Consider the following 26334-nt stretch of genomic DNA (forward strand, 5'->3'; position numbering starts at 1 on the left):
ACAAACCTGCCAAATGAGTAGGCAGAGTCGGAGTTAATTCCCATGAATGAATCTGAGAAACTCACCTCGAATGGGGGTAACACCATTACTAAAACTGTACACAAAACATACAAAAATGAAATGCAACTTACAGCATTGTGTGATCTTCTGGATGTTAGAAGTTATGCGCTGGGCTAGTTGATTAGGATCCCCAAAACCTGGTCCGTACGACATGGCTGAGTAGATCGGCTGTCACGGTCATCCACCACAGGAAAATGACAGACAGACTCTACCCACAGAAAACAACAATTACATTTTGGTCATTGGTTTATAAAGGTCTTCATCTTCCTAAAGAATACACGGGAGAAGATTAAATAAAACTCCATGCACTAATGTTTATCCTCTCCAAAAGCACTGTACTTCAAAGACGAAGTTTATTCTTTGTCAAACTTCTTATGTATTTTGCTCACTGTAATCAAAGAAAGAGTGCAACTTTCATTTGTTGCCATTCCAGAAAAAAAAAGCTGCATGTTTAATCTGAAATTGCCAATTTCTCTGAAGAATTACATCCCTGAAGAATTAAATCAATTATTTTGTTATTTACATACCATGTATCACTCATCCCACCAGTATGATCCAGCATAAGTAACCACTAGGAAAAAAACCTCAGCAGGTATCACACAAGACATGAGAAAAAAGGCAGCACCCAGTTTCCTGGGTATCAACCTCAGTTTTAGCTTAACCCAGTGTCACCTAAGTTCTATGAATTAGCTTTTCATCTTGTTTCAGCTGCTGTCTTTGTCAAAATGAATTCATTTCTCAACAATTTGAGTATTCAAACACATTTTTAGGGGTGCTTTTCCATCCATACAGATCAAATTTCAGCACAAGCTCACATGCTCATATCTTAAATTGAAATTAACAAAACATAGATTACAATACCTGAGCAAATCAAAACTGGCAGTTTATCTGTTCTGCAGTTAGAATGCAGAATAAATCAAGCACATACATATCTAACACAATCCCACAATTTCATCCACGCTGTGCTCTCCTGCACATCACCTTCACAGGTTGAACATGTTAACTTCACCACATCCCCACATTTCCACTGTTCAACGTATGTGCCTTCCCAGCAATGTCCTCTTCTCCTGGCCTGCCAGCTTTTGGTTAAGAGACACAGCTGAAACTCAGTTTCAGGTATAGAGAAAAAAAAGCATGTTTATTGAGTGAAAAGAAGGAAATGAATGGGCTAACTGATTCGTCAAGTATGACAGCAGCATTGCTGTCAATTTGGAAACTCAAGTCCTTACAAACTTCTTTTTAAATATAATTAACAGTCCTTGTTGCCAAGTATTTCCTTTGGAAATGTCTGTATTAATACAGGTAGCAATACCCTGGCTGTTTTAAAACACGACTGGTTTCATAGCTCTGTAATATGAAATGATCTCTAGTGGAGCCAAGACACTGTACTGGTCCTGACACGGTACATCCCGCCAAAACTTCACCAGGGATGTAACTACAGAGGTCAGGCTCACCCCTGCTGCCCTGCAGCCGACATCACCTGTGCCCCATGAAAAAAACTGCTGCTACTGTGAAGAAAAACCCTGCATGATTTGGGGCTAAATGGCTGATTCACTGCGATCCCAAAGACTGCTTGGAGTCTTCAGGCCCTGAGGTCTCCCCTAGTAATGAACAACCTGACTGTAGACGAGGTGACAGGGAGTGTATTTGCACTCTTCTACTTGCTGCACTACTGCCCGAGAGTCATGATAGCTGTCTCTGCATCGTTTCCTGTCTTTGTCTGTACCACATGCAGATTCAAATTATTTTGACTGAAGCCTGGACTCAGTCAGCCAGCCAGCCTAAATCCCACTCATCTGGGCCAAGGCTGGCATTACAACCCTTGATCTTTTTGGAAATTCCAGGCAACATTGTACTGAATTTGTATTTTAAGACCAAGCCCACGCAAACTTTAGAGCAAATAAATGGCTCTATACCTTGGTGTATTGACTAAGTAAGGAAATCTACCAATTCAGTGAAAAATACAACCATAGGCATAAAATCCAATGAAACCACCTAAAAACTAAGTTTGAAAGAGATTTCTCAGAACTTCTGACAGATTTTTTTTTAAATTATGACTATTTCCTACATACTTGAGTAGCATGCTAACTACAGTGCTACTGACTAAAAAACCTTTTAGTTAAATATTATAGTTAATGTTAAAAGTTAAATGTATATGTAATGATAATGTTAAAATGCCACTGCTAAGGAGAAGAGATGGCAAAAGACCAACCTACCTTGTGTAGAATTAACTGAAATAGTATTTAATGATTGTTTTTACTTCTTTCGCATATGTATTCACCAAACAGCTGCCTGTATCGCTGTTCTCAGGAACACCTTTACAATCAAGAGACATACACTGAATATTTCACCCAAGTCTTGACAAAAAGTTACTGCTTTTCTTTGTCTTGAAAATTTCTACAGCTAACTGTAAGTATCTTTAAAGAAGTTACACTCCACTACACTGACCAAACTACAGATTGCTCAATATATAAGACTTTAAAATTTTTCAACATTCTACTACAGCCAAACACAACAGATAGTGAGATGTTCAGATGACAGACAGCAAAATTCACAGGATATAGTTCAGCTTTTCATCTGCACATGTAGATCTCTCCAATTGTTGTCACAATTCTTTTTATTAACTCCCATACTTAAGAATTGAGATTTATAGTAGATTTGTAGGATAGCCATGTAAATTCACACCTGATTTACTCCATGCACACTGTTCCACTAACAGAGCTATACCTGAGCATTTCAATAATACAGGTTGGTGACAGGACAAGTGATTGGTCTGGGGAACAGACAGAAAGAGAGGTAAGAGGACAGCCACCAGCTGTCATCACCTCCCAGTCTTCACCACACTTTCTCCCTCTAGTTCTCACAGTAGACAACTGAAACGGGCATCTGAACCAGACAGAACACCCTACTTCCACTCACAGCTCCTTCACTTGTTAGTGCTGAGTTTCTCAAACTCCTCTGAAAACACAGATAAGCTGAGCCCTTGGAAAGTCAACTGCTAAATGACCTAGACAAGGTCAGGGCTTCAACCACCAGGAAACAAAACAGGCATGCACTAAGTACTTCCTTCCATCCAGGGTGATAGGAGCATTCATCAAGACACTGAATTTCCATAGAAATTACCCCTTTTCACTTTCACAGCATTTAACTACTCTGTCTTGACGTATTTCGGTATGACTGGCTGCACAACTTACAAAACAGGGAAGTTAAAAGCCTGCCGCAGTTGCAGGAAGTACACTTCGCCTTCAAACTGGAATGCAGCTGCACTTGTGATAGTCTTCAGTTCCTCTAAAAGTTTCAGTCAGGTGTGAGTTCTGATTGTAAATTTTACCTTCTGCTCAACATCTCTGCCTCTGAAAGGAAGTATACCTAGTGCCAATTCAGCCTGTCAAGCTACTGTAGAAAGTCCAAGGAATTGAGTCTACAGGCACAAACGAAATGAAAGATCAGAACACTGTACTAACATTAACTGAAGCAGGACCTCACTGTACATTGAGGTTTAAAGAATTTAAAGGACTGAATATATTTTTCATCATTTCTGCATTAGCTAGTTCCTCCATCACATGGTCACTCCATACCAAAACAAAAAATGAACCTTAGTATCAATATATTTTCTAGAAAGGTGTTTGTCAGGCACAAGAAAAAATCCACTTTTCCAATGGTTATGAATGTAGGCAAGAAAGTCTCCACATCTAAGCAGCTCCCCAATGTCATTCCTGAAAGCTCCATCAGGAACAAAAGGTGACAAGCTCTGCACATGTCAGATTCCACAGCAGTCACACAAATATTTTGCAGACTCCAGTCAGTTAATAAGCACTTAATCTATTTTGCATTTTCTCATTTAGATATTCAAAGAATCCTCCTTCCATCAGAAATCTAGCCCAGATACATTAGGATAAGAACCCTTATGCAAAAGTTTTACTGTTTGAGCAATATTATAGCATTAGGACCTAGAAATGTTTACATGGACTCTTAACTTTCAGAAAGCAAAAAGTACATACTGCATTCCATAGAACCCTTGGAAACTTAAATCTGATCTGAATTTAAATCTGATTTTATGCCTTTAAGTATCCAGAAACAAGTCATGGGACTTTCCTTAAGGGATTTTTTTTTTTCCTAAATAAATTTCACAGTAACAAAGCTTCTCCTAAACAATATGTAACTTCCTTTATAAACTATCCCTCTCCCCCCCCAAAAAAAAAAAAAAGTGCGAAATTCTTCAAGCAGGGTGAAAACACAGACAAAAGTGATGAACTGCAGAAAAACTTGGAGAAAAATTTCAGCAAGTCACAATGTTAGCTACAGAAATGATGTAAATGATAAGGACCTCCTACCACAGCACCTGAGGGATTCTCATAACTGACTCATAGCAACTGATTTAGTAAGATACAGGTGAGCATTAGATTTGTCATTATTTTTGCTAGAGGATGAGGGATGTTTAAATTTTTTCTGGACTTATGTCTTTTTTTCCCTTATAATTAAGCTAATATATTTAGAGACTGATATTACATTTCCTACTTTCTGTTTTTACAGCCCCTAATGTGCTGAAATCCTGATCCACAGGCAGGCTGTAGGCCCCCATAATAAAAACCAACTGTGGAGCATAACAAATGCGCAAACAAAGTAGCAGTAAAATCAAATTCTTCTTGCCTTCTTAAAAGAAAAGCTTCCAGATTTGTTTTATCCTCTAGTTTCAGCTAGGAGTCAAACTTAAATCCATATATGGCAGAAAAAAGCAAAGTTTATTTAAAACTGCATCAACACTAACAGAAGAGATGGCAAAAGGTAACTTCCTACCTACTCTGCACAATTCCCTTAGCCTTGCCATGTTAACTGATGCTCAAATCTACCAAAACCAAGCTTGCATTATCTAACAGCTCTATGTTAGGGTTTTTAAAAAATAATTATTAGATTGTGCCACTGGTCCGTGTTTTAGTAATTTTTCCTAAAAATTATTCTGTTGAAGAAAGATGCAGTTTAAAGCAGTGACATTTAAACTGCTCAGCATGAAAAACTAAATTACAGAAGCCTAATTATTCTAGAAATTCTATTAGGCCTAAAGCATCACCAACGCTTAGCATATATGGATAAAAATTATCATGCTTATAATTGTCTGATTCATCCACATTGATATTTACGATGAACTAGGTGAAGGAAGCACATAGCTTTCACAAGCCTAAGAGAACATATTAGTGCTTGGCAGAATGCCTTAAGTAAGAGAATTATGTTTCCTAGGAGTGCACAAGGCATTTAAAGGCCTTACAACAAAGCAAGGAATAGGAAAATGAACACCGGGGACTGGAACTATGCGGGAAGAGAGGGAATGGGAAGTCTGGGAATGGACCTGAGATGACCCTTTCAAAGAGCCCAGTTTCTTGTGCAGCTGGTAGGCAAACACCTCATGGGGAAAAGAAGATGGATGATAAGCCTGATTCATCTTGTGCACTGTTTATTCTCACCCAGTTCTCCCTCATGGTAGCTTGTTCACATTGAACCAAGTGCGCAGATCAAGCACATCGAGGGAGAAGGTACTTTTGCACAAAATCCGATTGTAACACATGGTGAGTCTCTCTGAGGCCTACCAGGGTGCCAATGACTATATACAGCTCATGGTCTCTTTTCTTCTCTCTCAAGAGTTTCACTTCAGTATAAGCCACCAAGAAGACTGCTACCTCATATTCTACCCAAGACTACAAAAGGCATCTTTATGAAGCAAACACTGACACAATGTCACCATCTAGCACCACTTTCTTCTAATTTTGACTAATGTTTTAACTCTTTTTTCGCGTCCTCTTTTCCTTCTTTTCCATCAAGAGCAATTGCACAATCCCCAGGCTCCAAGCAGAAGCAAAGCACAAGCCTGTATAATGACCAGCCAGGAGGCTCCACTCGCCCTGCTGGCACAGCCCTCTGCCTTTGGACGGCTTGTGGAGGGGACCACAGCACAGGAGCACATTGCTTCTGGCCAAGTATCCTGAGATTTTATCACTGGGCTTCTTCAATTAAGATGTCGTGCCCTGCACAGCATGGAAAGCGGAGTGAAACCTTCCACTGAACTGCTGAGTTTGAAGAAGCGCCCGCTCCTGATGCAGCGGCGAGTGATTCACCAGGAAAACAGCGATAACGCCGGCCGGCGCCCAGGCCCGGGCTCACTATTTACATCGGCCACTTTCACACTGTCCCCTCCCTCCTCCCGCTGCCATGCTCCCCTCGGACCTGGAGCAGCAAGGGGACCCCGTCCACAAAGCGGGGGTGCCCGTCCTACCCTACAGCTCCACGCCAGCTGCTGTGAAACACCCGCTGCAGGCCCCGACCCTCCCCCGAGCGCATCGCCGAGCCCAAAGCCCCGGTACCGTGGCTGTCACAGGGAAGGGCGCGGGGAAAGGAGCTGGTGCTGACGGGACCGACCGAGCCCCAACACCGCGCTCCCCTCGGGATCGCGGCCGCCCAGGCCCGCCTCACCCACAGCCGCTCCGCTCGCCCCTCGGCCGGGCACGGGGGCACGGCCCCGGCCCCAGCGAGGCCCTGCCCGCCGCCCTCCCACGGGCTGCCCGCCTGACAGCCCCTTCCCGGCGGGCCGGACAGCGCCCCGGCCCCCTGCCTGCGGCGAGCGGCGCTCCCGGCGCCCCAGCGGAGCTCCCGCGGCTCTTACCCGGCCCCGGCGAGCCCGCTCCCAGGGGTGCGGCGGGGCGGGGAGGGGCGGCGAGGGGCGGGCCGGGGCCGGTGTGCCCGCCCCGCTGTGACCGGGCCTGCCGTGACGGGAGAGGCGGGGAGAGGCGGGCCCCGCCCGGGCCCTGCGAGAGCGGCGCCGGGCCCTCCCTGAAGGGCGGCTCCGCCCGGGGCTGTGGGGAACCTGCTCCTGAGGGCCCCGGGGGCTGCCGAGGGGAACGGGACAACCCCGGCAGCCGCAGCGTTCTGAGAACAGAAGTGAGGGTGAAGGGTGGGGAGAGTGTCATTTAAAGAGAAGATGCTGTAGCATCCGGAAGCAAGAGGAAAACATGGGCAAGGATGCAATATTACAGTGAAAAATACGACCTTACTATTTTAATACCCTGCTTTGCCAGCCCTGCCTTCAGCTTGGGTCATTTCTTCTCTAAAGGGGAATGGACAATTCAAAAAGAGTGAGTGGGAAAGTGTAAATCTCTTTAAAGGTGCCTTTGAATGCAGAGATACACAATATGCAGCTGGGAGAGGGGAAAAGCGATGCCAGGAGCAGGGAAAAGGAAGGATGCATTCACACGGGCTCGGGAGGACAAGGAGGATGCTGCAGCCACAGCACCAGGGCTCCTCATGGCCCAGCTACCATGAGAAGTGACAGGTGAGCCTCCAGGCTGCCTGCACAGCATTTGAGGCATTTCTCCATTTCCCCGCTTCTTCAAAGGGACAATGACAGGGCCAAACGCTCCCCAGAGCCCCTGGGCCGAGCTGCTTCGTCCGCAGGATACCCCCGTGTGTATTAAATAGCACAGAGCAAACATCCCACAGCATCCGAATGCCGGGAATGCCGCCTCCTCCACACAGCCCAGCCTCGCCTGAGGAAGAGCTGCAGAAACTGGGAAACACACGTTTAATTCTGCTTCATCATAGATCTTGGTCGTTGCTAGGATTTAGAAAAAGCTAAAGCAGTGGAAAACTTAGTAGGCATCCTAACCCAATAATAACAGAGAAGTCTAGTAAACTGCAAACAGAATAGAGTGTTAAGCTAAAGGCCAGAAATAGGCAAGACTACACTTTGCCTTACATGGGTGGTTTTTGCTGGGTCTCAAAGCATGCTGAAAGGAGGGACAACATAGACTTGTACGCCTACATAGATTTTTTTTTTTATGTTAATTGATGGTTGGAAGTGTCATTTTCTCACTTTTACGAATTGAAGTTACAAAGGAAAAAACCCCATTCTGATAGGCCTTTTTGCTGCAGGAATGCAGTATACATAGTCAATCTACGTTTACCAGGTTATTTTTATTAGCGATAATTTTAGCATTGCTGCATGTGTGGGTGTTTCCCCCATGAGCCCACTAGATAGTGCACTAATGAGAACATAGTGCATGTCCCAATTAAGGCCTTACCTTGATTATTTTCTGTCATATAAAGTCCATTGATTGACTCAGTCACTCCTTCTTTATAAAAGTTCAGCAGAGATCACTGTCAGTTTTTCTCCAGAAAACAGTACATCTTTTACTATATTATTTCAAAAATTTATTTACCTGTAAAAAAGTGACCCTTCATCAGTGATAATACTTTTCCTGCAGATCACCACTCAGGTACTTTTTGTTTAGGCATAGAGGCAAGACGCAGTCATCGCTGATCAATCCTCATTCTCATTCTAGGGAAACAAGAAATCCACTTTCCAAGTGAAGCTGTGTGCTTTGTGAAGAGAATCCTGCTCCTCACCTGCTGTTAGCTCACTTATCATAAGCATACACCTTTTAATGTTAAATATCTCAGAGTCATATCATTATTTAAAGTAATCAGTTGAAGAACATTATAAAAGCCTGAGAGGGAAAAGTGGATTATCAAATAAGCTTTTCAATGAAATGTCTGTACTATGAAAATACCTAAATAGCCTTTGTAATAGAATAATAAAATAATTATGAATGTACAGTTACTAAACTATTGATCATATTTATTGATCAGAAATGCTAAGAGCATGGTATGCCCTCAGAGTATTTTTGTTAACTCCTATAGAGAAGCCATTGATTGGGAGAACATGCCCTGTTTCACCCTTTAAAATAAAACAGGATGATTCCTTCCATTTCCTATTCTAGCAATAGTGCATGGACAGCAATTGTAAAGAAGACATGTCTAAGTGTTGTCAGAGATGCTGATGCATTTGTGCCTCTAAATGCATTTCATTGGCTCCTCTCTAGAGCTCTCACACCAGCATGACCTGGAGATTGAGTTAAGAATCATAATTCACCTACCTTTCTTGTTTCTTGTGGAACATAATCAGATTTCAAATGACTGAATTAAATGGGGAAAGCTCTGTGAAAAGAAAAGGGGAAATGTTGAGTCCCTGCTGTGCACAGTCACAGCATACAATGGAGGATGCTCTGGATACTTACTGACTGAAGGTCAGTGTTTGCCATTTATATTCTTGTCGTGTGTATAAAACTGAAATGAAAGGATGTCCTGTTTGGGGATCATGCCAAGTATGGTGTATAACACCTGAAAGAGATGGAAGTTAAGCCACAGCAGCATAGTGTGTTTTTGAAAAAGCACACCTTTCTCTTAGCCCTGTATCCAAATCAGGGCCCACCTTCCTGACTGTATTTCTGCCTCCCACCTGCTGCTCCTGCCCTGGCCCCTAGTGAGCAGATACACGGGCCTGGCAGCGTGGGTGGCACAAGCTCCAGGGCCAGCAGTGACACAGAAATGAAGCACTCATTTCCATGCAGCTCCCTGGGCTGGCACAGTGCATGACGAAATGAAGGGGAGCAGCCCAGCCCAGCCCTGGCCCCATGTTCCTGATGAGTGTCCTCTTTCCAAGGCATGAGCGGTGCGTAAGCAGTGTGTAATTTACCGTATGGGCCGATTCCATTCTCTGCTATCACATCTCACTTCCACACCTCTGGCTTTACATAGGAAGAGTAATGTCTTCTATATTTGGCAAAGAGTCTGGCAGAGCTTCCCAGACAGCTATTACCGATGCATTCCACCATCAGCAACAATTCCTGTTATTATCATTGTCATCTCTGTTTGCTAATTTAATCAAAATATCCCATTCAGAACCTAAATGAGATTAGGTTCCTATTATACCCAGTCCCATACATAATTATTATGGATGATGGTTTCCAGCTTGAACAAATTTATGGGTGAATTATACTGCAGAAAGACATGTAAAGCCACTTCATTAAAAATAAAAAAGCATTGACCATTTGCATGTTATTAAAGTTGGCACTTACTCTCCAGCAACAGTAATTAACGTAGTAGCATATGTTTTAAATAAACAGAGAATTTATTGCTGATATTGATAATGTTTCCTAAAAAAACGAAAAATTTCACTAGCAACTGTTTTCAAATCTTTCTTTGCCTAACAGTTTAATTTTCAAAGACATGTTATACTTTCATCTGCAGTAGTGAAATGAGCTGACATTATTATTTCAAAGCCCAATGTTTAATTAAGTAGTACCTGAAAATACATAATTTCTCTAACTTCAGACAGACTATTTTGAAATTATAAACATTTATAAAAGGCATAAAATGAAGCATTATTTTGTGCAGTTATAGAAATACAAGCCTACAGAATAAAAAAAATATTAAAAATTAAAGCATAATGGACTGCAAGTTCAGCAACTAGCTCTGATAGAATCCGATAGGTCTTCATTTGGAAAATGAGGTCATTGTTAAGCAATCAATATTCATTATTTTACAGCTCATCATGATCTTTGTCCTCCTCTTCATTTTTAGTTCATAATTACCTTAAATTGCTTTCTGCTACCATGCAGAATACAAGAAGAAACGCAAAGGGATCCTGACAGAATTTATATCTAGGTAAACCAAACAGACTTCAAAGGTAAAGAGGCACAGGGCACAGCTATAAAGGTGAGGAAAAATATTGTTTAATGATATTTCCAAAATGCAGTGTGGGAAAATCAGGAAATCTTGACCACTGCCAGAATACTTTAAACAGTATTTCCTCCTCGCTGACCTGCTCTGTCATTGCTGCTGTACACATCGATACTTTGGATTCTGCTTTTCCTTTCTCCATCATTCCAGCCTGCAGTTTAGCGAAAAAAGATGTCTAGCAACAATCACAAGATATTATGGCACAATTCTCACATAGCAACATAGATGGTGGTCACCCACCAAAGGACTAAAGCTCATCCACTTCCACAGAAGAAATCTATAAAAGCAAGTTATGCAAAGGGACAACAACAACAACAAAAAAGTGACTAATTGACTACATTTATGGCACCAATTAGCAACTTTGAGGATGTTCCCTTTCTCTATAGCCTTGGCTGCAGTGAGTTCAGAGCAAAAGGTGTCCATGTAAGTTTAAAAAAAATATTAATGTTGTTAAGTTTCCCCTAGGACATGACTCAGTTTGAGGCTTTCAGATTTCTGCACAGCTAAATGTCAAAATTCCTGTTATGTGCCTTGCTTAAGCCTGATGCCCCATAGAGAAGCATCCAGTGCCATTTTGGGTGCCCAGATATGCCTCACCTGGCTCTCAGCTGCTGTGTAGGTATCTCAGGTTCCCCTATTACACCTTAGGTGGCATTTGGCAAATGATTCACATTTTCTGAATAACCACTGACCACTACAGCCAGAATTTAAACAGCCATTTCAACTGTAGCTTGGAACTAATCAAGACACCAGAATTACGAACGTCTACTAATAAATTTAGAGTCTTAATCTCAAAACTCATCCCACAGTCTAGGTCTTCCAGTGTGTAGCACAGCTTTCCTGTGTATTTCTGTGGTAATTTGGTATGAGAACTTTTATAAGAGTTCTATTCTGCCCTTCACTCTTCAGCCTGATCCTGTGGGTTTGGTAACCTTATTATAGAAAATCTGCTGGGTGCAGTATGGGACAGGTTTTTCCCTTCTGCTGCAGGATGAATAGACAGAGGAACAGTAGAAGCAGCTTTGGCTTCTGTTTCAAGAAACAATGAATATTAACCTAGCAAAATGGGGGGACATCAGACACTTCCTGGGAAAAGGAAGTAAGATTGAATTACACTCCAACTCCAAGCACAAGGCTTCCTATAAGTTGCAGTTTAAAATCATCAGAATTTTATGATCACTCTCTCTTCAGGAAATCCCAAAAATACAACATAAGCCCTCTTTTTTGTCTCCTTCCTCCAGATATTTGCTCTGATTTCAAAGGTTTTGAATATCAATATTTTTTCTCTGACCAGAGCCGTAACCTTATGGACAAAACCAAAAAGGATTTGAATAAACAGATGTCAGAACAGATTACATAATCTCAAAATTGTAACTAATTTGTGCTAGGAAAGGAAACTGTTCTTTACATTTAAAAAAATAATGACAAGATAAAACAGAGGGGAAAGAGTTTTACCATTTATCTTATTGCACATATTAAAATATGTAGCAGCAACAACCACCACTGTATTGCACTGATGACCTACAGAATATCTACTGGGTCATTCCTTTTTCTACTTCTTACACAATTAGGGCCTAATTCAATTTCCTGCTGCATGTTGTGAAAAATTTACCACTTTTCAACAAACTGTCAGGCGTCTGCTGGTCTCTTGCTGTGAGTTGAATGTTTCTTACAGCTGTTTGAGTTTTCTTCTTGTGTTTGTATTTTTTCCCCTCTCTTCTTATCTGATTATGGAAAAAGACATCAGTTGACAATTAAGAGAAGGGTCAAATAATGACAATTTACATCTTTCTAGCTTGAAACAAGAAGATATTTTTTGTCACATGTTAACTTACAATGTTAAGAATGCAAATGCAAAATCTAAAAAGGCCCATCATAATGTTCCTTCTCTTTACCCTTCCTTCTTCAGAAAAAAATTGCTGGGTACAGTCTCAAGCTGAACTTTTGTTGTTTGTGCTATGCAGCCCAGCAATCGACAGGAAAACCCCAAAAATAGGGTAAGTGTGTTATCTGATATGGTTCAATCTGCAGTGAAATCATGCATAGCCAACGTCTTTTTTTTATTGAAACTGCTGCACATAACCTCTAAGATCTAAATACCTCTAAGTAACCTCTGAATCTGAATTTCCTAAAATAGAACAAGACAATTTCAGAGGATCATTGATTTTCTAAAAGGGCCATCATCTGTGCCCCTTCGCTGTGAATTTTTTTCCTCACAGCTACCAAAAGACCCAATCTGGGATCTTTAAATAGAATATAACAGTTTGAGAAGGCTGTGGGCTTACTAAAATGACCTACACAGAGATAGAACACTCGTGTCTCAAATCTTCCATCACGTGTCTTACAGCCCATAGTGCTGGCTTTTGCTCTCCCTTGGTAGTGAGCAGTGATCACCTCTGAAGAAGTTGGTTGAGTGTTTTATCATTAATGATTAGAATGGTGGGAATGTTTGTAGAGTAAATACTCTCTCAGTTCCTTTTAAGATCCTGCTAGGTGCGGCACACCCACCTCCCAGATAGGGGATCTCCATAGGATATGGTGTGTAATTTCTCTTCATATTTCTTGCAAAAAGGTAAAGGTTTGACCTTAAGCTTTGTAGCTGGAAAATTCTAGTCTAAAGCACTTGCAATAAATTCCTCCACCTGCTGCATCCTATTTTTGTGTAACTTTTGCTTTTATGGTTTCCTGCTTTTAGTTATATTGGTCTGTTTTCTATCTATTCAACTGCTCATGTAGGACACTTTATGCATGCCTGACATGATCAGCTTAGAAGCAGTATGTCTGTAATTAAACTGTTGCAACTCAAACCATGTTAAAAGTGAATATTCAGAAAAGAAATCACTTCCTTCTCCAACTGTAATATCTTTGTCCAAATTAGTCAGGTGAAGAATTAGAGAAGGATTTAAAAAAGGGTAATTTAGTTCAGAAAGTCAATAAAAATAAGAAATTCAAATCTTTTGACTTGTATCTTTGAAATTAGCTACTCATATATTTAGTTCACTCTAAGATTGTCTTAAAAGAAAATGTTCTTTATTTCAACTTATTGATCTTATTATCCTTTGTCTGTTTTTTCTTTTATGACAAATTTGCAGATATTAATCTCATAAAATGTGAAAAATACCAGTGGTTCATCATAGTCAAAACATTCTATTTCATGACTTTTTCTCTCCAAACTTTTCTGATTATTACCCTAAAGTACAGGGTTTTAGTGATTATTGATGAAGTAGAGGAATTATGACAGAAAACATCAAAATACAAATAGAAAAGAGCTGAACAGTTGAATGACAAAGTCTTTGGTTAGTTGTTCCCTGCAGAAGAATTAATTAATAACAGATGTTGAAAGTAATCCCTAACCTGCACAAGAGCTCTGTGCAACCAATATAGCCCTTCTCCAGAGCTCCCAATTCCCTTTGCTGTTTTTTGCAGTGAGCAAAACACAAGTCAGCTGGGACTAACCTAACCAAAACAAGCAAGGTGTTAACAGGACTTGTTAATTCACATTTCAAAAGAAAAAAATAGAAACTTAGGCTCTTTTAAGTTAGTAGAAAAGGGAGAGGAGACAGTAGGGTGGTGTGCTTCACAGCACTGGCAGAATAAAATAAATGAAGAATTAATATACTGAAATAGAAGCCACCAAGTAGTCCAGCCTGTGGAAAGCACCAAATGGCCTTCGACCACCTGGATATGACCCATGCAAAGCTGTCTTTTTACACTGAGCAATATTTTAGTGGTAAAAGAAGCACTGAGGAGGCTGAATGGACCTGGGCAAGGGGTAAGAGGGAGTAAGGCTGGTTGAAATAAGCTCCTCATCCTCCATATTCTGCTGGTTCCAGGCACTTGTGAAGCCCTGACCTGCAGCCAGACCCCTGGCCCCAGGCTGTGCAGATACCACTCACTTCCTGCAATTTCCACCAAAGGAAGCAGAAATGGCCAATGTAATTGCCTACAATTCCTTCATTGGTTGTCCAGTGGTGAATTTGCAGGATTAGAGGTGATGTTTTGTCCAGGGCTGCTCCACAGACTTTAAACATAATTTTCAAACTCTGTAGAAACTCGTTCTCTTCCTCATGAGTGGACCATGTTGCACTGCTGGTTGCATTGCTTGAATGAGATATTGATTTCTGCTAAATTGTCACAGCAAGAAATAAAAATCACTATCACTATTAGTATGAGCTGATTAAAAAAAAAAAAAAAAGCAAAAAAAAAAAAAAAGAAAAAAAAAAAAAGATCAGCCCATAATATTAGAAAAGCCAAATGCACCAAAATGTCTTGCATCACCAATTAATGTCATCTTTCTGTGCTCACACACTAAAATAGCAGCATAGCAGCACCCAGCCATCACTTTGGTGTCCTGTTTGCAGGAAAGGAGTGCAGTGCAGTAACCATTGGGGAGACAGAGCTGCAGCTTTGCCCATGCAACCTTTTGCAAATATAAGGTTTTAATCTATATTTCATTTATTCTCTTTTTGAAAATCTAACCTTTAGTTTCTCTGAGGGAATGTACCCACCCTCCTAAATGATAACTCATTTTCATAAGGAATGCAGGGTAGCACCTAAAAAGGCAGGCACCTAAAAAGGCCGTTTTTCCAAAAGTAGACCATCATACCATAAATCAACCCACATTTAAAATATTTTTCAGCTACAGAATAAAAAATTACATTTCTAAAACGAGGCTGAGATTGGTTTACGATGTCTGCAGTCCTGTGAGAAGGTAAAGATGATGAGAATGTTTTCAGTTGGCAAAAGTTTTGGCTCCATTCTCATCCCCTAGCTCATTTGGAAAGACTGTTGTAACTGGGGAATTAATTTTTAGACAATGATATCTAAATAACTACCTCCTGTGATTTAAGGATGAGTGTTTCCACTGACTCATGGATACAATGGCTCTTCAGTGTCTTAGCCATGTAACTTGTGACTCTGCTCTACACACTGCAGAGAACCTGGATAATGTATACTGTACATGTTTTAGTAAGCTGGATCATTTCCCAGAATCCAGCACAACATTTCTTAGGTTACCGTATTGTCTTGCCATATCTAAGTCCACTCATAGGTTACCTGTTACTATATGTGACAGTAAATGCAAATACTGAAAAGACTAAAGGAACCTATATAAGTATTTCCGGAGTTTTCTGAAAGGAATTCCAGGAGTTGCTAATTAATTTATAAAGCATAGAACACGAAGGCAGTAGAGTACACTGAAAATAGCAGTCTGATTATTGCAACTGCAATGACTATTTTCAAAGTGGCTTTTAATCAAATGATAAAGCATAAATTATAGACCTGTAGGCAGAGCTGAAATAATCTATCCAGAAGATGCCATTGTATAAGTCCTCAGGTGCTGAGAAGTTAGCAAAATATCAAGTATTAGAGAAAGGTAGTCAGGAACAACAAAAAAACCAACCAATGAAACAACAACAGCAAAAAAGCCAAACCAAAACTATACAAACCAGTATTTAACCCTGAGAAAACCAAGCTAAAGGTGAACAAGAATAAAATTGAAAAGCTGTCTAAGAAAATTACTTCTTTCACAGGGATGGTGGTTTTGGTCATCTAAGGAAATGGATGAAAGATGGTATAATTCGAGTCAAGAGAGAGAAATCCAACAGGAAGGTGAGGTGCTACACACAACTGCATCACAAGGTGCGCAGGATTTGCAGGAGGGAGCCCCAAGGTACTGTCATGATTTCATGCAGCTGGCTGTGCTGTGGGACATAGCGTGACACTGGGGAAATGGCAGTTTTGATCACGGAGCAGACCAGAAACTTGTTGGGAGAGTAGATTTCTGGAGATGATGGATGGAAGCACTCTCAGACATATTTCCCTCCATGTTGGACAGGATGGTTCCAAAACCCAAAAAAACTTTGCCCCTGTGCTACAAGCACGTAGCACAGAGGCAAACCCCACATTTCGCATTTCTAGTCCCTGAAATCTTAAAGTCAGACCAATACTACACCAGCTGTGAGCTCCAGAGCCTGGATGAAGTAATGATTTGGAAACTTGAGGTAATCAAGTGTTGCAACACAGTCAGTCCTGAGGAAGAAAACCAGATTAAAAAATTACTTACACATTGAAGAAAAAGATCTATTGGGGAAAGTTTTCTAGGGAAAAAGATGTCCTTTAGTGCCCAATCCCCTCTTTGAGTTTTTTCCTTCATCCTGCATTTTGGTGGAAATGGGTAATTAAAAATAAAAGTAAAAACATTCCTCCTTTCTTACAGGAAAAACTGAAATGCTCTTGGTTTTTATACAGCTAAAAAGATTTATGGCTGTCTTCTCAGAAATTGCACATCCTTTCTAATGTCAGTGTTTGCTGTAATGCCTCCTCAGTGTTCTGTTGCTGCTGCAGCCATGAAGGCTGACACACAGCTCATCTGGAAGGAAGATAATTTGGTTAGGTTCTGTAAACAGGAGAATAAATTACTGTAATATATTACTGTTATAGCTATATATGTCCTTCTGACAGGAATTTCTTGGAACACTTACTATCGTTTACCTAATTTTCAATAAAGCTGATTAAAATGTTGTAGGATATTTTGTCAAAAAACATTGTTGCTGAAAAAATGAATGCTATTAAACACTAGTTTACCGGAACTTATCTGCCTTCTTTGGCATATTTTAATTTTGAGTAGCAAAATTAATGCCTGTAAATCAAATTTTTAAATTTAAATCTTGAAGAATTAATTTTTAAACTTTTAGCTAAATGCTAAATATGATTTAAACTCTCTGCAGAAATAAGGCGTAAAATAAAAAAAACCACAGAGATTGCAAAAGTAATCCAATCTATTTCTTGATGTTTTCAGATGATGTTTTTGCAACTCAAGGACTTAACCTTTCCGTAAAGGTTTTTTTTAATCTCTGTCAATATAAGGCATTACTGACCCTTTCTGTCACAGCTGCTTTTGCCTGTGGACTCCACAAGAGGGTAGGAAATCCTTCGTTAACCTTTAGGCTGTGACAGAAAAGATTAAAAGAATAAAATAGAGTTGAACAATTCTGACCACAAGTGGGCACTGCAGAAATACATGCAAATTCCTGAGCTGCAAATCATTTGAGGGTAAAAATATAGCCCTTTTTTGAATAAAAAAACCCACTGTCTTTGAAGAGAAGTCTGAATGTTGCTGTTTGAGGTATTGCAAGATGAAGGCTGAGTGCAGATTTCCTGGGTGGAATAGTCTTAACCCCACCTAGCTCTCCTGCATGTTCAAATTGGGATGTACCAAAAAGGAAAAGGTCCATGGAAGTGCTCCCAGACTGAGGGCAACATCAATTCTTGCTGGAATCAAGACATCCTAACCCTTCTGGCTGTTTCCCTGAGGAAACACTGTCTGGATTTGATATAGACCAGAATTCATGCTAAAACAGTCCACTCTGTGGTGTGGAAAAATAGATTAATTATGATAATATTTTTCAGGAAAGAAATTCCACCCCCACCCCACCCCCAAAAAAACCCAAACAAACAAAGAAAAAAACCAACCACCCACAAAAACAACAAAACAGAACAACACAGACACTTATGTTCTCCTGTGCTGCAGCAGGTATGGTCTGCAGGGGAAAAAAAAATCCTCTTTATTTTGATGCACTAGGTTTTTTTGCCAAGCAGTAGGGTATTTTTTAGCAGCAAGTTTAGCACCAGCATCAAGCTTAACAGCAGGGAGAACAGCACGGCATGCCACAAAGTCATTTGGGAGCCAAATTACACCATCTGACAGATCTGCAAGAGCCCTTGGCCAAAAGAACTACTAAAAACCTACTGACAGGTTGCAAGTTGTTTAGCAAAACTAGCTAAGAAGATATTCATTTAACATCCAAGGGCACATGTTGAACACATAGAAAGACATAAACACACTGAAACCGCACAGACAGGTCAATATTCTTCCCTGAAGATGTGCTGTCACTGTAGGAGATGGAGTGTACTGGGGTGACTCTAAATTATTTATGCTGTATGCTAATGAAGTAATTTAATCGTTACTTAAATGTCTCCAATTGCATTGTGTGCCACCAGCTAGACATTTAGTGCTTAGAAGCGCTTTCAGAAGTACCTAAGTTTGTATTAAGAGACTTAGACACCTAACATTAATATAGCACATTCTTGTGTAGCTAACAAAAGGGATTTAAAATCTGCAAAATAGTTGAGTACTGTGGAAAATATTTCTGGCAGCAAACATTGTGAAGACCCTTAAAAAAGATCTGTAGTTGTCTTTGAGACTGTTTCAGCAGCCCTCTTGTCAGAGGGTAGACATGAGCTGAGACACAGACTTCTTGTTTATCACAGCATGAAAAGGGTCCTGATTTATTCCTCTTTACAGCTCAGCCATCCTGACTCCAGCTATTCACTGACTGTGGCTGCAGCAAGCTCCTGCTGTAGGTTTCCCTTGCAGCCTCTGACTGCTGGTTATTTCCTGCTAAACCATAACTGCAGGTATTAGTTTGCAGACTCTGAATGCAGGTTCCAACAACAGGCTCTAACTGCAGACCCAGACTGACCTCACAGCAGTGATTCTCTCTCCCCAAGATCCTTCCTTTTCATGAGTCTCGTGTTCGACGACACCACGCCCATGATCCTCCCCCAAACAACTAACCCACTCCCTTTTATCACCTTATCCTTATTGGCTACAGCTGTATTTCATCAGGGGTGAGGTTGAATTGGGTAATTAACACTGCTGTTACTTATCAGGGACGAGATCACCTGCATTCCCTTCTCCTACTGGAGACCAGTGTTACCCATAATTTTTTGTGATCCATCATTTGGCTCATGGTCTCACTGCTGGGAGGGTATTAGGGACCATGTATAATTTGCTAACTTTCAATAAAAACCCATTATGGATTAGTTTAAACACAAAGACAAATCTGGCATGCAGATTTCTCTGAAGAAGCCAGGTTGAGAGACATGCAGACAATAACCGGCACAGCTGGCTGCAACATCATTTCTGCTGCAGAGAGTTCACCTCTCCCTGCCATTGCTGACACACTACAGGCCCTATCATATCACCCCCAAACACTTGTATGTTTCACATGGCTCAGCTCCAAAAGGAGAACCAGAAAGTTCCTGGTGACATCTCAGATGTCACCCTGGCCACTAAGGTGTTGTGTGAAAGGTGTTGCATGCAAAGGTTGCCCTCTGCTTTCCCAGAGAGATGGCCCCAGGAACACACTGCAGGAGCAAAACCAGATTAAAATGAGTTTAGAAAAACCTGGGGAAACAACATAGGCTCTGAAAGTCAGGGCTGGGTTGTGTTGGAGATTCAGTTTTCCAGAACTGGGTCACTGCCTGCAATCAACCTGCTGCTAAGTTTTCTTGCTCTCCCTAAGCACTGCTCCAGCTGCCCTTGTGTTTGATCCAGGGATCTCCCTAGGCATGCATTGAGTAATAGTCTGGGACACCATATTTTCTACCTTGCAGGTGCCTAAAGACTTTATTGTATCCAGCTCTGCTCTGTTCCCTGGTCTGGTTGTTCAGCTAGTGATAACTATGTACAAAGAATGTACTTGTGACAGCTTAAAGACCTTGGGGTTTATGTTTCTATTGGGAAAGTTTAGAGCTTTACACAACAATTCAGACCAGTCTGTGACCTTCCAGATCCTTGCTGTCTTTAGTGTTTCAGCTTGGCATGAAACTGGAATTCTCCAGATCCAAAATAGCCCATTTTCATGTTATCACAGATTCATTAAAAAGCTTTTAGCAAAAAAAAACCAAGCAGCCATTTCCAGCATGGCATTCTAGTGCAGATGTGATAAGCCAACAAGTGGAAAAGTGTGGATGGCTTTTTGGTAGTCGCTCTTTGATAAAGGTAGAGCATTCACTGTATGGGTAGTTCAAAAAGGTAAGTCAGAGGTACAATTCAAAATAAAAACACTGCAGTTCCTGCATTCAGTAAAGACAACTCAGTTAAGCTTATTTTAAATGTCTAACTGATGTGAATGCTGACAGTGCCTCTTTCTGACTTCAGAGGGAGCTCAGCATGACAAGGAGCTAAATTAGAGGTTCCAGTTCAATGTGAAGGTGCAGTGAGCTGTCAGCAAGTGTATTTTGTAGCATCTGGAGCCTGACATCTAAAGAAAGACTAGACAAGCACAGAGCTGAGTGCAAGCCATGTTCTGGCTTCTGAGTACTCCTTCCCAAGTACGAAGCACATGGACAATAAGGAGTGAAATCCTGATTCTATTGTTTTCAGGGGAAAAGATCAATTTCAAACTAAAATTACACTCCCACTATATTTGCTTGGGAATAGAAAGAGACTATACCTCTGCTAATGACCCCTTCACAAAAGGGTGAAAATTTCTCAGTATATGAGCCTGGGATACATTTAGTTTAGGGTTATTAAGAGTGAACCCCAAGAAAGACCAGCTGCATAAATACAAGATTAGGTGAAATATTGAGGTTTTGGGCTGTATGTAAATAATTTCTGAAATTAAAAAGAATTCTACAGGACTGACTCATAAAATTCATATTGCATTCATAATGAAACAGGAATATTCAGTGATCCACTGTTTCTTCTTCATTTCTAGAGCTACTCTCACTAGTAAAATCTATTACTGTGACTGATCTTCAGACAAAATTTTTGTTGTATAAAAACATGAATTAAATATTTTTCCTTTTAAGATATATTTAATTTTTTCCCAAAACCATGGATAAAAATATCAATTTATTGATGGATCGCAGAAAGAATTTAGATATCCAAGCCAGTTATAATCCCACTCACTAAAAGGATGTGGAGACAGCTTGAGATTTATCTCCTATAATAGACTGTGGTCCAGCTGCAGTAGTTATAATTGAATACACTAGTGAATAGTTTTAAGGGGCAGAAAATGCCTTTCATTTTTTCTGGGGAGAACTGGACCCATTTCTCCCCTATCTTTTTCTGATAACTAGTTTTGGAGAAAGAGCAAATTTAGAAACAGAAGAAGAGACACTCTTCTTAACAGCAGTTCATCCCACTTAAAATGAACATGGGAAGCAGCTCAGACCACTGATCTTTGGGGTTTACACCAACAGGAGATTAAGAAAGCCAAATGTCTGTATTCCCAACACCATTATTTTTGTTTGCTGTATTAATTCCTTTACCCTCATGTATAGGGGAGCTCTTTTGGTGACTTAAGGTAAACACAAGTCATGCATGCTTCATTATTTCCGTGTTGGGCTTAAATACTGATTGAAGAGGGTTACTTGATTATTTATTACTAACTGTTTTTATTCCTCTGAGTTAGCTTCACTAAAGCAACAACAGCAAAAGACAAGCTCAAGTTTTCTCAAAAAATTTTTTTCTCCTGTTGGCAACTGAGGAAGTCCAAAGGGTATGGGATGTAATCTTTTTTTCAGTGATCCCTATCTAACTGACAGATAACTTTTAGTCTGTATGCTATGAGCAGCAAGTGTTTAAGGAAATTGAGTTTTCCTATACCTATGGGAAATAAGAAGTTAAGACATCTAGGAGTAGGCTGTGGAGTTCCCACTCTCTAAGTTACTTGTTAATCCAGTCTCTGAAGAAATTAATTTGTTTTACAAAGGCTGTTGCATAATTATTTCATAGAAATATTTTCAATTACCCATGCAGCTAATTGTATTTAAAGGGGCAGCATGAAGGTGAAAAGATCTTATTAAAAACCTACAAAATAGGAAATTAAATATACCTGGTTATGCATGTAACATTGTGCAGGACTCAGTAAATATTATGGGAATTGAATTTCAAGGAATCACAGAATCACAGAACAGTTGAAGTTGAAAGAGTACATTCTGCCCCATCATCCAGATCATCAGTGACGATGTTGAACAGGATTGGCCCTAGCATTAACCCTTCAGGTACATCACTAGTTACTAGCCTTCAACCAAACTTCATGCCACTGATCAGCACCTTCTGAGCCTGCCCATTTTCCAATCCACTTCACTGTCTTCTCATACGGCCCATAGTTCATTACTTTCTTTGTGAAAATCTTCTCAGAGACAGGGTTGAAAGCCCTCCAGAAGACTAGGTAGATAATAACAGCTGCTCTTCCTTTGTCTACCAGGCCAGTAATTCCATCATAGAAATGAATAAACTTTAGTCTATGTCTAATAAAAACAGATTAGTCAAAAAGTGCTTACAGGTAGGGATAGTCTTTTTCAGAATGAAGTCTTTAAGTGCAGTGTGTGGGAGTAGCAGCCTAGATAATGAAGAAGATCAGAAAATCTGCAGAAATAGAAGAATTTAGTAGAACAGTATGTCTTCTGTTTGACTGCATCTATTTTTTTCCACCTTGTTGAATGCATACTAATGTATTGTAGAGGACAGAGCACAGTGTGTACTGCCTTGATGAGTTGATTTAAGAAAAGCCATACACTTTGCAATATTTACACATTTTGACAGCTCAGTTTTTCTGTTTGAACACTGCAATAATGTATTTTTTTATCTAGGAGTTTAAAATACTCCATTTTGGAGTGACTCTTTCCTTTATGACATTTCCAGAAGGGACTTGCTTGGACAGTTGGTGCTCCTCCTCTTTTCTGATCCTCCTGCCTCTGGCATCTGCCTCTGGTATCATGAGATTTGGACACAGGTGGCAGCACAATGCTTGAGGTGCTACACCAAAACGTGAGGCACTAAGGCATAATACAGGCAGCAGTTCGGGACTCTGAAAGTTGCTGTCAGTTTTACAAAGTGTGGGAAGAAGGTGACATTGCAAATGGCCTTCACTGGTGACAAAAGGAACAGACATAAGTTTACTGGTGAAACAGAGCCTTTTATTATGTTGCGGTAATTGCTTTGCACAAGTTTACAGGGAAGTTAAAGCATCTAAAATGACCCAGAGGGGAATAATTTGTTTTGCAAAAGGTAGCTATCTGGAAACTGTTTAACAAGGTCACTAATTAAATGTGTTGAGAAGAAATTTGACAAATACTCTTTGCACTTAATTTGCATTATACTTTGAGACTGCAGTAAGGTATATTCTGCTCCACCAGACCTAACTCATAATCTGATTGGACAAGAGCATGAGGCATTTTTCTTATGCTTTCCTAATTTATCCATGTCTTGGGTTCAAATAGAGGCCCTGTGGCCTCATTAACACATCTCATTTTCACATCACCCTCACACTGAGAAATAGCTTTACACTGTCTGTGATTAGAGCTAATGAGAGAAAGTAACCCGGGACTTCACTACAGTCACTGTGCTAGAGAAGGCCCTCTGTAAATAGAAGGCATGGAGGCACTTTGGCAAAGTGCCACCTTTAGGTAATAGGAAACCAGAGGAAAAAGTTATTTCTGGAACTTTCTGAGTTGGGTCATGCACAAAGCTGGCTTATATTTTAGTTTATTATAAACAAGGAGGATAGCCTTCTAGGTGTAGGTAAAGATCACAAGCAATCTATATTCTGCAGAGAATAAATATTAGTGACACCTTGGCTAGACTGGCATGTCCAGAGAGTTTTTCATTTATACACTGACAATTTTTTTTACTGTTTCCACTCACACTAAATAGATTATGGTGCTCTTATGCAGCCACTATATTTGGACGCCCTCTCTACTGGTTTTGGCTGGGAAAGGGTTAATTTTCTTTATAGTAGTTTGTGTGGCATTGTGTTTTGGATTTGTGATGAAAACAATGTTGATACACACACACACACAACCCTCATTTAAGCTAAGACTGAGCAGTGCTTACAGGAGGCTTTCTGTTTGAGTAGCCTTTAAGCTAAGACTGAGCAGTGCTTACAGGAGGCTTTCTGTTGAGTAGCCTCAACTTCTGTTTGAGTTGTTTGAGTGCACAACATTTTGGGTAGGAACATCTGACCCCAACTGACCAGAGAAAGACTCCACACCACGATGTGCTCAGCAACAAAAACCTTGAGGGAACATCTGACCCCAACTGACCAGAGAGATACTCCACACCACATGATGTGCTCAGCAATATAAACCTTGGGGGAAGAAGGAGGAACTGGGGTGTTGAGAGTTACCGTGGTTTTTTTTTCCCAAATAAGCATCACACATGGTGGAACTGTGCTTTCCTGGAAATGGCTGAAGATCTGCTTTGCAGGTGGGAAGTAGTGATGAATTCCTTAATTTGCTTTACTTGCATGTATGGCTTTGTTCTAACTATTATACTGTCTTTATCTGTAAATTTTCTTACTTCAGGAGCATGGCTCTGGTTTCTGTGGGTTTATAAGAATTAGCTTTGCAGTAGGGTCTAGCCACTGTCTGCAGGGACATGCTCTGTTTGAACTACAGTCTGTCCTGCAAGCAAGTTGGGACCCTACTCATTCACAAACTCCTCCTGTAACCAGAAAACAATGGCTGAGAGATACCACAACAAGTTATGAAAAGAAAATTACCAACTGTAAACTCTGGTAGGGCTGGAATTGTCTGGAAAGACAGTAATATTTTCAGATTTTCAGGGGTATAGGGCTGTAAGGAAAAAGGGAAAGAAATAACTTCATTGACTTCCTGAAGGGACTACATTAATATATGCTGATCTTACTAAATACACTATAAAATGCCTTAGATACGTACCATTTGTCATAGAGGATCTCTCAATAATCTAAAATACGATCAGACGAAAGGAGGTATCAGCTGGCAGCACTTCTGAAATTGTTACTTCAAGTGAGATCAAAGCATCCAAGTGATCATGAATTTTATTTCAGAAAGTAATACTGAGGCTGAGAATACTAGCTACAGCAGGGCCAGATTCACTGGAGATGAAATAAGAAAAAATTACCCATTATTTATCAGAAGGAGATTTTTTAAACTTTTATCTTGCTTTATTTTTGTGAGTTGAAGTATTAAAGTAGTCATACTGTCATTACCAAAGATCCACAGTAGAAGTGCTGATGTGGTGTACATTACATTGTTCCTTTTTATGTCATTTTTAGGTGGGTAAACTTTACAAGATGGCAATGAAACAGTAAAATACACAATTTCAAATCCTGATATTTTGCCCTGATGAAATGTATCATCATTCAAATTTTAAGATTTTCAGCTGAGAGTGCTTCAGTGCAGCACTCTCTACAAAGTACAGAAAACAAAGACAAGATACAGATATAATGCACTTCTACCAGGAACATGAATGAAGGATATACTGCTGAGTATAGCTCTTACTTTAGTACCAAGTCATCAATTTCTCTCCACAGTCTCCTCCCAGATACTGATCATTCCTGCCCAATCTCAGTACTGTTCCTTCATAATCCAGCTGAGTTCAGCCACAGGATTTCTTCACAATTCTCTATATGATTTCCTTGAAAGCTCTTACAGCATTTCCTTGAGATGAAAGAACAATATGTCCAAGCTGAAAGTAAAGTTCTCTAAGATGCAAAGCAGCAAATAATGTTTTACATCTATTCATGAGATAGACATAATTTTCTGGCATTCTCAGGTGCAATGCAGGTTTTTTTGCAGTTTCTTTTCACTCCATACTTCATATTTTTTCTTGTTTTTGATCTTGTTAAGCACTGTTTTGATTCTCATTAAGCAGCAAAAAGTGACAGACTCATAAATGACAAGTACTAGTTGAAATCGAAACAGAAAGAACAGCACAACCTTTCTCTGCCTCTCCTTCCCATTCATGGAGTGTGCTGGCATGGCTGGTTATTGGCCTCTGCACACATATGGAAAGGGAAGGACTAAACGTGAAGAACTATGGGTTATTAACCAAAGATGTCAAGAAATCTAAAGGAAAAGGTTTTTCTGCTTTTTCTAGAGGAGAATTAAAAAGACCACAAATATTGTAATATAAACCCACCATGTTCA

The 26334-nt window shown here is 40.3% G+C and overlaps 1 protein-coding gene and 1 long non-coding RNA gene across 2 annotated transcripts in view; both read right to left on the reverse strand.

Moving 5' to 3' along the window:
• The window catches only part of STX7 (syntaxin 7), a 31724-nt gene extending 24910 nt beyond the window's left edge, over positions 1-6814 (reverse strand). The window contains exons 1-2 of the mRNA XM_066315399.1: positions 6710-6814; positions 132-269 (exon numbers count right to left, since the gene is read on the reverse strand). Coding sequence (XP_066171496.1) covers positions 132-213 — 82 coding nt within the window. The 5' untranslated portion in view covers positions 214-269; positions 6710-6814. The remainder of the gene's footprint in view (positions 1-131; positions 270-6709) is intronic.
• A 7117-nt stretch (positions 6815-13931) lies between these two features.
• LOC136358431 (uncharacterized) lies at positions 13932-16759 on the reverse strand. The gene is made up of 3 exons (XR_010743095.1): positions 16691-16759; positions 15907-15964; positions 13932-14750 (listed from the first exon to the last, which is right to left on the reverse strand). It is a non-coding gene; the product is annotated as an uncharacterized lncRNA (long non-coding RNA).
• Positions 16760-26334: the final 9575 nt, after the last annotated feature.

Source organism: Sylvia atricapilla, chromosome 3 (genome assembly GCF_009819655.1).
Source record: "Sylvia atricapilla isolate bSylAtr1 chromosome 3, bSylAtr1.pri, whole genome shotgun sequence".
NCBI classification, from domain to species: domain Eukaryota; kingdom Metazoa; phylum Chordata; class Aves; order Passeriformes; family Sylviidae; genus Sylvia; species Sylvia atricapilla.